The following is a 16,959-nucleotide window of genomic DNA, read 5'->3' as shown; positions in this document are numbered from 1 at the left end:
GTTCCAGCTCTTCCTTCTTATTGCCCATGCTTCGGGTGTTAGTATAAAGACATCTGAATCCCTTTACTTTTGGTTCCCTATGAGCTGGCCTTGCCGGTAGGGCTGCCCCCGATCGTTCTCCTTCCTTACACTCCCTATGTTGATCGTCTCCTTCCCCTTGTGGCTTCAGTTTAAAGCTGTATCTCCCCAGGTTCCTGCCAGACACATTCTTCCCCAGTTTCGATAAGTGCAGTCCATCAGGTGCTAGTAGGCCTTCCTCAAGAAAGCCTATCCCATGGTCCCAGAAACCAGATCTCTCCTGCCGGCACCAACTACGCAGCCACTGATTCACCTCCATTATCTTCCTCTCCCGACGCATTCCTCTTCCATTGACAGGCAAGATTGAAGAGAATACCACTTGTGCCCCCATTTGCTTGAGCTTCCTCCCCAAATCTTGATAGTCTTTTTTAATAGGAGCGATGGTATTCAGGGACATGTCATTTGTTCCCACATGGACCATCACAAATGGGTAGCGATCCGTAGATTTGAGGAGTTTGGGCAGCCGCTCTGAAACGTCTTTAATGTCGTTTACTTGGATTTTAATAAAGTGTTTGATAAGGTTCCCCATGATGTTCTGATGGATAAATGGAAGGACTGCAATCTGGATTTTCAGATAGTTAGGTGGATAGGGAATTGGTTAGAGAATCGCACTCAAAGAGTTGTTGTCAATGGTGTTTCATCAGATTGGAGGAAGGTGAGTAGCGTAGTACCTCAGGGCTCGGGGCTCAGTCCGGTACTTTTTAACATATTTATTAGTGATCTAGATGAAGGGGTGGAGGGACTACTCATCAAGTTTGCAGATGACACCAGATTGGGAAGACTGGCAAATACTCCGGAAGATAGAGACACAGTTCTACGAGATCTGAACACAATGGGAAAATGGGCAAATGAGAACAAGATGCAATTTAATAAAGATAAGTGTAAAGTTCTGCATCTGGGTCACAAAAATGAAAAGCATGCCTACTGGATGGGGGATACCCTTCTAGGTTACACTGTGTGTGAACGAGACCTTGGAGTACTTGTGGATTGTAAACTAAACATGAGCAGGCAGTGTGATGCAGCGGTAACAAAGGCGAATGCCATTTTGGGCTGTATCAACAGGGGCATCACATCAAAATCACAAGATGTCATAGTCCCATTGTATACGGCACTGGTCAGACTACACCTGAAGTACTGTGTGCAGTTCTGGAGGCCTCACTTCAAGAAGGACATAGATAAAATTGAAAGGGTACAGAGGAGAATGACGATGCTTTAAAGAGTTAGAAAAAAATGTCTACATATGTTAACCTTTAATCTGTGCAGTCCTTTCTCATCAAGTCCTTCATCACAGCTAAGAAGAAGAGTTGGTTCTTATATGCTGTTTTTCTCTACCTGCAGGAGTTTCAAAGCGGCTTACAGTCACCTTCCCTTTCATATAGTATTCTTTTACATGCTCTTGTAGTAGAAAATTATTTTAGATAAATAAAGCACTTCGCTATATTCAAGGTACAATGAACCTTGAAGTTCACAGTCAGAGTAGGTCTTACAATTTTTTATATTTAAAAATTCTGTCTCATTTAAGTCTCCTATTTTACATCACTGCAAACTCAGCTGCATCCACTTTATTTGGGCTAGCTTTCCAGAAGTTCACATTGTGCTGCTTCCCACTGAATTTTTACCAATATGTTCCTCTAGATACAAATACTACTGCAAGACAGTGGCATTTACGACAATAGTTTACTACTATTTATTATGTATTACTCATCCCATAATAAAAATGGACAGAACTGAACATTCTCCATAAACTCAAACTGTGTACAGATGTACAATTTTATGCATGTTGGATATTCCATTGTCTATGGGACTATTTGCCACATTCTCACAATTAGGTATTTAGGAACAATTTGTTAAACTAGGAGAGGTTTAACACAGAGGTTTTAATCACAGCTGCCTTTCTTATGTTGGTCTATGATTCACTGTTATCTAAACAAGTACAACATTGGCTTCATTGAAAACATAATCGGTACATTCGGATATGAAAACAACCATAAAGGAATATATACAGAAACAAAGTTACAGCACTTTTTGTAAACAAGGAACCAATAAATAACTGAGTGCTGATTCATGTGATAAAGTCCATATGGTAGACATACAGACTAACAACAGATGCACATCTGAAGTTCTGTGGCTGTTTTGGTTCAAGAAAATGGAACCACATTGGAAGATTTAAGGTACTTCTTTCCATATGCCAATATGAATTGCACGTCTGGGAACTGTGTTCCGAAGTCCCTGATGTAGCCACATGGATTTTACACTTGTGGATCCTCCTTGGTTGTTATGATGGATGCCTCTACACCAGGGGTAGTCAACCTGTGGTCCTCCAGATGTTCATGGACTACAATTCCTGTGAACCCCTGCTAGCAAACACTGGCAGGAGTTCATGGGAATTGTAGTCCATGAACATCTGGAGGACCACAGGTTGACTACCCCTGCTCTACACCATTCTTCATTGAGAGGTACATTTGCCCTCCAAAAAGAAATGTTGTTCCCTCAGAGACTGAGCAAGCCTAGTATTGTGGCCCAACTGTCCAACCCTGTTACTATTAGAATATTTTGGCTTTATTCAACCTTTGAAACTTTTGGGAAGGTGTACGGTCATCATTTCTTTAAAAAAACCCTTTGTCAAAATGGCACGGAGACATCTTTATCAACAAACAACTTGATTTTATTTTACAATTGGAATTGAGGAATCAATTTTCTTTGTACAAATCAGATGACAATTTCTAGTTCTTAGTCATAGCTTTTTAAGATGTCCTTAGGCTATTCTTTCAGATATTATATTGTTAAAAAAAACACCTGAAAGGATTATTTACTGTGTTTATTCCCAAAACACCTTTGTTTTTTCTTTTATCTCAGTCTTTTGGATTTCCCCTGAACTCCCCTGGTTCATAGAAAGGGGGTACTCTTAACTTGTACCACCTTTTTCTTCCTTCCTGGATGAACCAGTATCTCACTGCATCCTTCTAGTGACCAGGAATCTTAGGAAATTCACGCACCTGATTTCCCTTACTCCTTCTCTTCCTAAGAAGGATTCTCATTCCAATTTGGCCTACTCGGGGAGTAAACACCTGACTGCCTAAATTCTCATTGCCAAATAACTGCCTTAGTTGGCCAGAGACTGTGTGTATATTTGCTGTCGGTACAATACCCTATTCTCTCTAGTGTTTTCCCCAGAGGAGTTCATCAGCTAAGGATCAGTCAGCATGACACCAGTCTTAGACTTAGACGTCAAATGGACTGTCTTCCCTCCAAACCCACAGCCAGTATATCAACGCACTCTCAGCTGTTGCTGGCCACTCACAGGACTCAGAGCTGCCTGTAGCTCTGTCTCTGTCTGCCTAATGAGGATTTGTAACCCCTCACCAGCTGTTGCTGTTGTTTCAGCACTTAGATCCTTATTTCGATAATGTAGATCAGGAGTAGTCAACCTGTGGTCCTCCAGATGTTCCTGGACTACAATTCCTGGCAGGGGGACTACAAATGCTGGCAGGGGGTCATGGGAATTGTAGTCCACTAACATCTGGAGGACCACAGGATGACTACCCCTGCTGTAGATCACAGGCTACTCACCCAATGTGTAGGTGACATAGAGATAGGGGGCATTGCCCTAAAGTGGCTACAGTCCTTTTCCCAAAGTTGTGGACAGAGTTGTGGAAGTAGGGGAGAATATCGCTCAACAGTATACCCTAATGTGAGGTTTTGCTGGGAGCAATTCTTTTGTCAATGCTGCTTAACATCCACTTATGTCCACTTGCCCAGCTAAACCAGAGCTCCAGGCTAGGGTGTCATCAATATGCTGATAATGCCTACCTGTAACTGTTAATGGACAGCCATCCATCTACAACTTTATTTCCCAGAAACTGGAAAGGGGAATCAGGGGGTCAGCTGTTTTAGACTTGATTCTTACCAATAGGGAACAACTGGTGGGCATGCTTGGTAGTAGTGACCATTTGATTTTGGACTCTATGATCTTGGGAAAGAGAAAAGCTATACGTAATCACACATACAGGCTGGACTTCAGGAGAGCAAATTTTAATGAAGTTGCGCTGGGTAGAATCCCATGGTCAGAAAAAAGGAGATGAAAGTTCAAGAAGGTTGGGAGTTTCTCAAAAGTGAAATACTGAAGGCACAATTGCAGGAAAACTGGGAGGAACCTAAAGAAACCAGAGTGGCTCCATAAACAGCTTTCAAAATAACTTAATAATAAAAAGAGTCATTTAGGAAATGGAAGGAGGACTTTATAACCAAGGAGGAATATAAGCAAATAGCCAATGCATGTAGGGAGAGTGTTAAAAAAGCTAAAGCTAGCTTAGGCTAGCAAGAACTGTTAAAACAAAAAATGGGTTCTTTAGTTATATTCAAAGAAAAATAATAGGAACACAGTAAGGCCACTGCAGGGACAAGAAAGTGACATTGTAACAAGTGATGAACAGGTGATGAAGAGAGGGCTGAACTGCTCAATTCCTACTTCTCATCAGTCTTCTCTTGTGAGCAGAATCATGCTCAATGTGGCAAAATAATTTCATGTGATAAGGGATTGGAGTTGTGGCCTTGTATCACTGTAAAGGTAGCCCATAAACACTTAGTTTCTTTAAATAAACCAAATTATCTGGGCCAGATGAACTACATCCAAGGGTACTTAAAGAACTTGCATGCATAACTTCTGAGCCTCTGTCCATTATTTTTGACAATTCTTGGAGAACAGGTGAAGTGCCAGATGATTAGAGGTGGGAAAATGTTGCCTCCCTCTTCAAGATGGGGAAGAAGAAGGATCTGGGTAACTACCGACCCATCAGCTTGATATCGATAGCTGGCAACATTTTAGAACAAATCATCAAACTGTCAGCTAGAGCAGATGGCTGTAATTACTAAAAGTCAACATGGCTTTCTCAAGAGCAAGTCATGTCAGACTAAATTTAGCTCTTACTATCTTGTTAGATCAGGGGAATGCTGTCGATATAGTTTACCTTTTGATAAGATAAGGCTTTTGATAAGGTTCCATGTGATATTCTTATTCACGAGTCGATAAAATGTGATACAGATCCTATTATTGTTAGGTGCATTGAGAACTGGTTGACAGATCACACCCAAAGGGTGCTTGTAAGTGGTTCATCATCTTCTTGGAGAGGAGTGATGAGTGGAATACCTCAGGGACCTGTCCTGGGCCCTCTGTTGTTCAACATATTTATAAATTATTTGGATGAAGAAATAGAGGAGGCGCTTATTAAATTTGCAGATGACACTAAACTGGGAGGGGTAGCAAACACACCAGAAAACAGAATCAAAATACAAGATGATCTTGACAGGCTAGAAAACTGGGCCAAAATGAATTTCAATAGTGATAAATGTTTTTCATTTAGGTAGGAAAAATCATATGCATTACTGTAGGATGGTGAGACTTGTCTTGGCAGTAGTATGTGTGAAAAGGATCTGGGAGTCTTAGTAGACCATACCATGAACATGAGTCAGCAGTGTGACTCGGTAGCTAAAAAGGCAAACGGGATTTTTGGCTGCATTAAAAGTAGTATAGTGTCCTAATCATGTGAGGTAATGCTTTACTCTACTCTGGTGAGACCTCACTTGGAGTATTGTGTTCAGTTTTTGGTCACCGCATCTGAAGAAAGATGTAGAAAAACTGGAGCATGTTCAAAGGAGGACTACAAAGATGGTGAGGGGTTTGGAGACTGAGTCATATGAGGAAAGATTGAGGGAGCTTAGTCAGTTTAGCCTGGAGAGAATACAAGTAAGAGGTGATATGATAACCATCTTCAAATATTTGAAGGGCTGTCATATAGAAGACAGAGCAGTGTTGTTTTCTGTTGCCCCAGAGGGTCAGACCAGAACCAATGGGTTTAAATTAATTCAAAATAATGGTTGGCTAAACATCCGGAAGAAGTTCCTGACAGTTAGAGCAGTTCCTCAGTGGAAAAGGCTTCCTTGTGAGATGGCGGGTTCTCCTACTTTGGAAGTTTTTAAGCAGAAACTAGATAGTCATCTAACAGAAATGTTGATTTTATGAACTTTTGCAGATTGTGAGTGGGTGGGCAGGAAGGGATGTACCAGTGTTTTGTTTCTTGTGGCCCTTCCTTGCATAACCATGGAATTGCTGATCACGACAGGGATAATAGATGAATTTCCTTCAATCCAGGCTGGATTCTGGAGATTTTTTTATTGGGGGGGGATCATGGGGCATCATTGGGGTCATTGTGAGTAGGCAGGTAGTTGTGATTTCCTGCATTGTGCAGGAGTTTGGACTAGATGATACTGGAGGTCCCTTCCAACTCTATGATTCTATGATTTTGTGATTCCTCAGGGAGGCTTTCAGCCTTCACTTGGCCAGACCAGGCCATCGCATCTGTTGCCACGCTTACTGGAGGAAGAACGGTGTGAAGGAAGCAGACAGCCCCACAATGCAACAGCCTCCTCTAGACTTCATTTACCTTCTGGAAGCCTCTGGTGATGCATCCCAGGTCAGGCAGTGGGGCTAAGTCAGTATTTACCTACAGAGTGCCTGCACACTGTGACAATTCAAATGAAGATGACATGGGAGTCTTCCCACTCATTTTCTTCCTTCTCAGCCCAGTGATGCTGACAGGGCAATTAAGGGATAGGTGACAATATCTGCTCTGGGCTGAAAGCCTCCATGAAGAGAGATGCTGAGCTTCCTACTAGGATGTTCCAGGGAAGGGTGGCAAGGTTGAACTTGTTTAGCACCTGTTTATCTGGCTGCTCTGTAGGTGGGAGCTTCAGGATATGAACTAGCTGGTCAGGAATCATGTGTTTGTGAGGAATAGTAAGTTGCTCAAAATGAAAACAGGCTGCAACAGCCTTGACAATTATACCATGACTAGAAAGCTGGGGTTGATGTCAAGCCTTCTAACCTCTGTCTCTTCAGTCGGTGGCTTCTTTGTTGACATTGCGGGTCTGTTTAAGTGCATGTATTTGTCCTTTGTTTCAAAAAGGATCACTCTCTCTACCAGTGTTAACCTGGAAGTCCAGGTGAGCTGTTGACCCCTTGGCTTCTGTAGCAGGCTTTGCATTGAGGAACTGGATGAGGATTTGGGACATACCAGGGATAAGATCTTAAGTCTTCTGCATGCAATCCAGATACTTTACTAGTTAGCCACAGCTCTTTCACAAAATACTTTAAAAAGTGCTGTTTAGAGAGACACTTTCATAAACACTAAATAATGTACTTTCAATGTACATTCTCATTTTACTGGGCAGTAAGTTCCTGTTTCTTTTTTTTCAGGGGGGAGGGGAACATTCCTTTTCTGCACCTGCTTTGCTCCCTCTAATGGTTGATTCAGTGTCACACAGGTTTATTACCAGCATATCTCCTTGCAGATTTAAACTGCAGATTTTTATGCCGAACATAAGTCTGTGTCATATCGAATTGACCACTAGCGAGAGCGAGCAAAATATATGGGCAACAGGAAAACATCCACAATGAAACAGGAACTTACCAGTGAGTAAAAAGAGAATTGTGGAAAACCCCCAAGTCTTCACACCAATCCTGCAGTTGCCCCTTAAACTGAAAGGAGCTTAAGAAGTAGCTTTGTAGTTTCTCTTTCTTTCTCTCCCTGGCCTAGACTTTCCATTATGCCCATCAAATACCCTTTAACCTGAAAGGAGTGGGACCATAGACACTAAAAGAACCTTCTGAATGCATATTATTATCAAATTGATATTTTAGTGTTTTTAAAAGAAGTTCTAGAAACTACAATAATCTGCAATGACAAAAAATATCACCAGCATACAAAAAAGATTCTGATGACAGGCACTGAAATAAAATTACTTATGAGCAAGCATTTTCTGAATTCAAAAGAACATTCCCGGGTGTTTGCCTACCCTCTCATAGGATCCACGACGATGGCTCTGGGGTTCACAAGGCCAGTGTCAAAGAGCACTCGGCGCTGGCTGCCATCTAGTTTTGCAACTTCTATTCGATCTAGTTGAGAATCTGTCCAAAATATGGTACGTCCAAGATGGTCAAGAGCTAATCCTTCAGGACTTTCCAAATCTGGGAGAAAAGAGAAAAGCAATGCATAGCTTGAAATATTCATATAAAATATTTCAACCATTGTTCTTATTTGTGGAAATCAATTCACCAGCAACATGGCTGAAATTAGTAAATCCCAGTTACGTTTTAAGGACAATTTACCTATGAATGCAATCTAACAAAATAAGACTGAAAACTATATGTCAGCACACTATGCTTTTTATTGCTATCTACATTTTTTTTGTGATGTTGAGTTTATTAATCCCTGAGGGTTCCACTGGATTTGCAGGAGCCCATATTCTATCCTTGGCTGGTATACTTGTTCAGATTGGCTATAACACACAAGGATATTTCATTATACATGAACTAAAACAAGAGGAAATTATGAGTATATTTTTAATAGAGGGAACTAAATGTATGTTTGCTGGCAATGTAAGCAGATATCTGTGTTTGGATTTAATTGCAATTGCAACGGGTGCTAGGCTGTTGGTATGGGAGAGTGTAGTGTAGTGGTGTTCTTTGCATGACTGTAGACATTAGCAGGGGTGTTTTGTGGTGATTGTCGTGGCATGGGTGTGATTTAGGGTGTGTGTGTGAATAGATGGGCACTTGGCATGAACTATGTTGACTTTTGTGAGGTTGGAAGGGCACTCACCGCTATGCATTGCTTCATGGCCACCCATCTCATAAGTGGCTGCTGCTCAGTGCCACAATGCTGGGACTGCCAGAGGCCTGCCTGCTCCCTGGCCACCCTCCTCCCCATTGGATGCCTGCTGCCACTGTGAGGCCAGAATTGCCAGAGCCCTCCTGGGCCCTTGTTAGGTAGCTGCCGCCACTGCAAAATCAGGGCTGCCAGAGGCCTCCCCATCCCGGCTCCCCATCACTGGAAAACCTAGTTCCCCCCAAAATCCCACGTTCACTCTCCTGTAAACCTTTTGTATGCAAACTTCCTGGTCTGTCTGTGCAAAAAAAAAAATCTGTTGCTGGTAAGGGCTGGTCAGAGCCCACAGCCCAAGTAGATCATACCCACGACATTCAACCCCAACCTCAGTCTGCAAGCCTCTACCATTGTCTCTGCTATTGCTGCATATAACTAAACTATAAAGATCAACTCTGCAGGCAAAATTTGCTGCTTTGGAGGATGGACTCTGAGGTCCCACCTCCAAACCTAAACAAATATTTCTAATCTGAGGTAGCCAACCTCCAGGTGTGACCTGGAGATCTGGAATTACACTTGAGATTTACTGCACAGGTCTTCCCTGAACTGGGTTGAGACCCTGCTTTGCCCCTAATTATAGGTACCATGTTCCTTAATTCTATTATGGTAAACAGTGTTCTACAAGTTCAGAACTTTTTTTATAATGTCAATTAAATATTTCCAATTATAGGTTAGCTAACTAAGCATGGGCTTATACAGTGCCTTACTATTCCACTGCTTTAAAATGAGACCAGTGTCTTCTAATACGTATAATCACAATGCAACATAAACCGTATATTTGTATACATTTGTTTTGCCTTGTAGATTGTGGCTTGTCTCACTTTTATTATCTGAAGCCATCAGCCTACGTGCACTTGTCATTTCCTTAGGGTTGCCAACTCTGGATTGGGGAATACCTGGAGACTTTGGGAGTGGAGCAAAGAGTGGGCAGGATTTGGGAAGGGGAGGAATCTCAATGGAGATTTGGGGATGGAGCCTGCAAAGGACATGAATCTCAGTGGGGTACCGTGCCACAGACCCCACCCTCCAGAACAACCATTTTCTCCAGGGGAATTGATCTCTGATCTGATGAACTCTAATTCCATAGGATCCCCAGTTTCCACCTGTGGACAGGCATCCCTAGCTGACCTCCACTATTGTCTGCCATGCCATGCCACTAAGCTGCTGCTCTTAAGCCTACCTGTTCATGTATCTGACATTTTGGTTCTCTTAAGAGTGACTTGAAACAACATATGAACAAACTGAAATCATTAAAATTCAGTTTATAGTATAAAATAAATGTATAGATGCCTAGCCCCACAGGAAGAATGGATTTCAGAGTCAAATAAAATAAAATGCCATTACATAAAACCAAATCACCTTAAAAACAAATATTATACAAAGATTCAAGTCTGACTTAAAAGTGAAATATTCCTATTATTTAAAAATATATTTTTTCCTATTGATGCCTATTGGTTAAATATACAGATTTGTGAACATTTATTTTTGACAAGTAAATCAAGTTTTAAATTTCAGAATCAACAAAGCTGATCTTAGTTACCAAGAGGAGATTTGGGGTGGACAGTCATCTTGCTGAACAGATTTAAGTTTGGAACGATTTTGAGAATTGTATGTGCTTAGTTTTTCTTGGACAGTGACCAAGTCTAAAAGCAACAGGAAATAGCAGATAATGACCTATTATCCTGGCCCCCGGGGTTGCTGTGCTCAAACACAGAGAGGAACAAATACTTAAAAGTAAACCATATAGGTTCAAATCCATGTTATGTTTTTTTTTCCTTTGGGAAAAAAGTTCAAATGCATTCAAGAACAGAGCTGTTTCTTTTAAGAAGGACATACTGTTCAAAACAGAAGCCAAAATTATAAATACAACTTCATTTCAATTGAATGTGACACAAATTTTAATGTAATAAATTCGTGAAGAGTCAGGGTAGCTTTTAATGAAAACTATGAACATGCAAAAGTTTGGCACTATATTCCAAATCAGTGGTCCCCAACCTTTTTATCACCAAGGACCGGTCAATGCTTGACAATTTTACTGAGGCCCGGGGGGGGGGTAGTCTTTTGCCAAGGGACATCACCACCACTGCCTGAGCCCCTGTTCCACTTGCTTTCCCGCCGGCACCCCTGACTTCCCACCACCTGCTGTGGGGTGCTGCTAGCAGCAGCTGCGCAGTGCCACGCCGAGGGGGAGCCCCAGCCTTGGCGGCCACTGGAAAGCATCAAAAGTGAGCCGGCAGCAGAGTGGCAGGGCAGCCCCCGAGGCAGCAGCCGGAGAGGAGGACAAGAAGGAGCCACAGCCCGGTACCGACTGAGCCATGGACCGGTCCCGGTCCCCGGACCGGGGGCTGGGGACCACTGTTCCAAATTATTGTTTTATTTAAAGAAAGAAAGAAGACAATATTTTCCCCAAATGATGCTTCCTAATTATATAGCATTCCTTCAAATCACATTGTATGGCTGCAGGATCATTTCCAAACAAAGTAGCTGTGCTAACAAGGGATGTAATCAGCCTTGTCCATAGTCCTGAGTGCTGCTTCCTATGTTCAATGCAAAAATGTTATGTGCCTATGTACTTTCAAACCGTTGTAAAATTTCAGCATAATGCAAAATCTTGGGTATTGGGGCAAGCATCATAGGGAGATGTGCACTAAACCATCTGTATACAAAGTCACAGGTTCGCAAAAGAACTGCACAAAGGACTGGGCATGAATGCCAATTAATTCTTTCCTACCAAAGTTCAGATTGAGAGACAAGGAATTTCTGTTCACCACAGTATGAGGAATTGCTCTTTCTACCATTGAAGTATTGAAAGCAGTCTTGATTTCAAATGCTTGCAAATATTTATGACTAGATTTCAGATGCTTAAGGAAATGAGAATAACCCACTATTTGGTTATCTTCCATGTCTGAGCCATCAGTCAGTGGATGTAAAGTAGCTTTGTGGCAAATTTCTTTCAAGACCAATTGAAAATCACCCAGTGAAAACCCAGGCCACATTAGGATGTTATGGAATCCTCATACATAAAGACTACAATAAAATACATATTGTGAACATCCCTTTCCATAGCTCAACATTATTCTACCACAATTTCATTGTAATTATTGGTGTTACTGAAAAACCATCTGGAAGGAATCGGAGGCATGGAATCTGGCAAGAGGCAGGCGTATAGAGACATGTATGACTGATCCAATTTATACAGTTTTCCCTGCAGAATAGCCTCTGCAGCTGTGAAACTTGGGAAGCTCATACATTTCACAGACAACACAGCTGGAAAGAAACAGATAAGAGCTGGAGGGGGCCACATGACAAAGCACAATAATCCAGCTATGAACCCTGAGATAATTAACTTAAATTAAATAATCAGTACAACAACATACAAGCTGAAGGAATGACATACCTTTTTGTTCCTATTCATATAAACGTAGTTTAGAAAAATGTAAGGCTTAGCCCTACTTAAATAAGAAGAAATATAACACTCTGGTTTAATCCAGAAGATTTATGCAGTCTTGCATTTCTGCCATTTATATTCTTGTTCTGGTTTAATGTTGTTATGTTTGTGATAACTTATGGTTAGCCAAAGAAAACTTGTATTTACCCAAAGGTTTCATTCTAGAAAGCCTTAAAAATAAATAGCTCTTTCCCCTCAGAAAGCACTGTAAATGCTTTATTTTTTTTCTAGACACCCTTTAGGGATAGTGTCTACCTGTCCTTCAGAGAAATTTCGAAGTCTGGGGACAGCCACTGAAAAAGTCTTCCTGCAGATAAGTTTGGTTTATTATTGTGGCTTCTGTGCAGGCTCCCATTGGGACTGCACGTAGGCAGGCCAGCTATGGAAAAAAATATAAAACTGTTCAGTAGAGTAGGAGTACCCATCCTCCCTCTGGCGCTTTTCTACAAAAGGATCATATGACCAGGAAGAGGGCTCTACTCCTGCAATTCTCATATGGCTTCCATGAAAGAGAGAATCTTCACTGTCATTCAATATTATTTTCCTCAGCTTGTTATTGAGGCTGAGGAGGCTTTCTCTCCCCAATTTGTGCGTGTGTCCTCAATGGTTATTCTAGTGAGGAATAAACTACATTTAAAGTAGAAAACTTTCTAGCTTTCCACACTGTCATTGTGACTCAAAAGGGGCCATCTTGGGACTGCTTATTGTGCCTTTAAAACTGTGCTAATACATGACCATTAGGGGTGTGTAATATTTTAATCAATATTTCTCAGTTTGGGTCTATAGAACCCCCACAAAAAAAATGGGGGCGGGGGTTCAAAAAACCGTGGATCTCAATACTGGTACAATATTTGGAACTATAGTTCTTTTGAAAATTCAAGTTATGGAAGATACAATAGACCCAAGGGGAAAAAATCCAGTTTTACAATAGTTGGCCTAATCCTGAGCTGCAGGAGAAGCCAGAGAAAAGCTGAGTCAGCAGGAACAATCCGCCCCATAGGCAATCCAGCAGGCCAGTTTAAACTAGGTTTCAGAAGAAGCCAGCACAAAGCCCAGCATGCAGGGAACAATCTGTTTCCAGCAGCTCAGCTGGCTTCTTCTGCAGCCTGATCTTAATTGGGCTGCAGAAGAAGCCAGTCCAAAGCCAAACCCGCAGGAACAGTTTGTTCCCCCCAGGCACAGCTGATCCTCGGGTTTTTTTCTGTAGTCCCTGTAGTCTTCTGTAGTGTAAATTAGAAACCTGATAAATAACTGAGAGGCAGGAGCAATCTGCTCCTGCTTCTCTGCTGTTCTTGTATCTGCCCAGTAATTCTCAAATAAATTCACGATTGGGGGGGGGGGGATTCATTTAGGATACTGAAATCTACCTAGAAAGTACCAGGTAGATTTTTGGCTCATGTAGATCTGAATGCACATTTCTAATGGAAATAAACGTAAGCCTGTACAGGGTGGAATGCAATTAAAAAAAATAAATACCAGTATTTATTAGTCAAGTTAAAACCCAAGGTTTTTAGCATAGCCTCAATAAAATCAATACATACATACATACTACTGCCTCCACAGAGCAGAAGCATTTCGACGTAACCACCTTTATCAATGGTCCACCATCAAATAAAACTAGCATACATTAAAAAAATACAATAGATCAATAAATGTCATGGCCTGCAAAGGTAGGGGGACCATTTAATGGAAATGAACAGCCACCTAACAGCTGATAATGACAGGCACACTGCTGGTTCCCTTTAAATCTCTCCCCAAGCTGCCAACTCCCTTTAAATCCCTCTTATTCATGGCCTTCTCTTTCAGGTAAGTGTTCAAGAAGAATGGCACAAAGGGAACTCCCAATAAGGTTTTATTGGTTTTAAAATCTTCCCAAAACCTAAGCGGAATTCTAACTCATGCTTTCAGTGAGCACATTTCCAGACATCCTGCTGTAGAAAGTATGTGGCATTCCTTGAAAAACAGAATGGATTTCTATCCCTCCATGACAAGGAGTAAAACGAAGCTTAAGCGTTTACAAAATCCGATGAGGCAAACATCCTGGAAATTCTACAGCTTCTCCTTAAAGCAGTGGTCCCCAACCTTTCTGAGGCTGGGGACCGGCAGGGCATCGGGCCGCGCCTGCGCATCGGGCTGCGCCTGCGGGCCGCGCCTGCGCATCGGGCCGCGCCCACAGGCCGTGCCCCCACAGGCCGCGCATGCGCGATGCGCGGCCCGGCCCTGATTCCCTCTCCCCGCCCTCGCACAGTAAGAAGCTTCCCGGGCCGCAAGCTTGCGGCCTGGGAAGTTTTTTACTGCGGGGGCGGGGAGAGGGAGCCGCGGCCCAGCGCCATGGTCTTCGCGGCCCGGCACTGGGCCGCGGCCCGCAGGTTGGGGACCACTGCCTTAAAGGACAAGCACTATTTACATTTCTCCTTGATATCTGATGTATGCAATTACTATATACATACAATTTATAATTCTGCTGAGGCAGCACACCTCTCCATATCGATTTGGCCAAATCAGAAAAAGTCAATGGGTATTCTTGTGATCTGGATTCAGCCTGAATAATTTCAGGCTGAATCCAAAACGCTACAATTTTTGTCTGTGTGTGCACATGCTGAATTATAAACTGAGGCCATTCAACATCTCCAATTACAGTTTGTGTATAATAAAACAACAGCCCAGTGATGCACTAAAGAGAAACAATAATTTTAAAGTGTTTTTAAAATATCTATGTGTTTCATAGCCTATACCCGTGGGATTTGTGATAAGTCTGTTCTTTTGATTGGTGTCAGTTATTTTAGACTGCCCCTAGTCCATGCAAGGAATTTGTGTTAAAAGAAAAGAACTGGCTATTATTGCCGTTCCACAGAGAAGCTATGAATTCTTCAGTCCAATTCGGGAACACTCTGTTTCCTATCAGATCCATAACAGGCATCTCTTTTTCCCCTCCTTCAAATACCATGGCATGTCAATGGCATGTACTCCCCACCCACCCACCCACACACACACTTGCAAGATGCCAGGCTCCATCCTTGGCATTTCCTACTGGAAAAGTCTCTAGTAATGAACTGGTCAAAATACTTTATATTCATTCATCTATCCTCTATGGCAGTGGTCCCCAACCATTTTCGGGCCGGGGACCGGTGGGAAGGAGAGGGAGGCCCGAGGACTGGGGGAGAGAGGGAGGCACGGCCTGATGCGTCGACACCTCCCCCATGCAGTGCAGCGCTCACTGCGCCGGGAGCGTCGCACTGCAGGGGGGGAGGCGCGCCCACTGGTGCGCCAGCACCCGCCCCTCCCTCACCCCTGCCGTGGCCCGGTACCGGTCTGTGGCCCGGGTATTGGGGAACACTGCTCTATGGTGATTTACTCTACAAGAGTAGTTTGCTGTCTTGTCCACCATTCACAGGTTTCCTACAATTTTTTTCACACAATTTTTTTCATTTTTTTTTAGATGGCGGTGAAGTCAGTAAAATGCAAACTCTATTCGACTGAAATCACATCTGCAAACTCATGCCCAGCACAATTATTTGGGATAGTTAGATCTCTTACCACCCTAGAATAAGGGCACCAAAATAACAGCCAATCGGACGTCAGCTGTGAGGCCTTTGCAAGTCACTTTGTAAATAAAATCTTGACACTCTGCCACAACCTCCCTCCTACTTTAGATACAGAAAGTGAACTAGGGGCCCCTTGGCCAGCTTTGGAGAGTTCACTGAGTAACTTCAGATGACTCACACTGACCAGTGGACAAGTTGCTAAAGACAGCAAAGCCAACCACTTGCTCTCTAGATCCATGTCCATCATGGCTACTAAAAACATCTGATATTAGTAGCTCCCCTTCGTGAGATAATCACCCTCTCCCTTTCAACAGGAGAATTACCGGAGGGACTAAAAGAGGCAGTGGTTCGCCCGCTACTAAAAAAAATAGTCTCTGGATCCACGACAGCCATCCAACTATCTTGCACTTAGCATTTCTGGGGAAATTGCTTGAAAAAGTGGTCATTGACCAATTGTCAGCATACTTGGAAGAAGCTTCGGTCCTAGACCCATCCCAGTCTGGTTTCCGGCCTGGCCATGGGGTAGAGACAGTGCTAGTCGCCCTGATGGATGACCTCTGTCGCCAGCTGGACCGGGGCAGGTCAGTGCTGCTTATATTATTAGATCTCCCAGCAGCGTTCGACACAGTGGATCATGAGCTTTTAGCTCACCGCCTCGCCGATGCTGGGATCAGAGGGACTGCCCTTCGATGTCTAATCTCCTTTCACTGGAATCGCAGACAGAGGGTAGCATTAGGAGAGAACTCATCAAGCCATCACCAACTTGCTTGCAGAGTCCCCCAAGGGGCAATTCTCTCTCCAACTCTATTTAACATCTTTATGCGCCCTCTTGCCCAACTGGTGCGGAGGTTTGGCTGGGCTGTTACCAATATGCTGATGACACCCAGCTCTTTCTCCTAATGGATGGCCGCCATGACTCTCCCCCAGAAACATTAGCCATCTGCCTGGAAGCGAAGATGGGGTGGCTCAAGCAGAGTCGTCTGAAGCCCAACCCTTCAACGACAGAGGTCTTGTAGCTGGGCAGGAAAGGTCCAAGCGAGGAAGCGTGCCTAACCAATCTGGATGGAGTGCAGTTAACAGTGGCCCACTCCGCCAGAAACCTGGGAGTGATACTCGATGCCTCCCTCTCTATATGGAGGCTCAGATCATGATGGTAGCACAGCTGGCA

General features: G+C 43.0%; 1 protein-coding gene across 1 annotated transcript in view; it reads right to left on the bottom strand.

The window, feature by feature from the left end:
• Window positions 1–16,959, bottom strand: part of NID1 (nidogen 1) — a 71,116-nt gene that overhangs the window by 11,772 nt on the left and 42,385 nt on the right. Inside the window, exon 16 of the mRNA XM_077345510.1 lies at window positions 7,930–8,101. Within this exon, the coding sequence (XP_077201625.1) occupies window positions 7,930–8,101 (172 nt within the window). The remainder of the gene's footprint in view (window positions 1–7,929; window positions 8,102–16,959) is intronic.

Source organism: Paroedura picta, chromosome 1 (genome assembly GCF_049243985.1).
Source record: "Paroedura picta isolate Pp20150507F chromosome 1, Ppicta_v3.0, whole genome shotgun sequence".
NCBI lineage: Eukaryota > Metazoa > Chordata > Lepidosauria > Squamata > Gekkonidae > Paroedura > Paroedura picta.
Note: the sequence above shows the minus strand (reverse complement) of the source record. Positions and strands in the feature narration are given on the sequence as shown.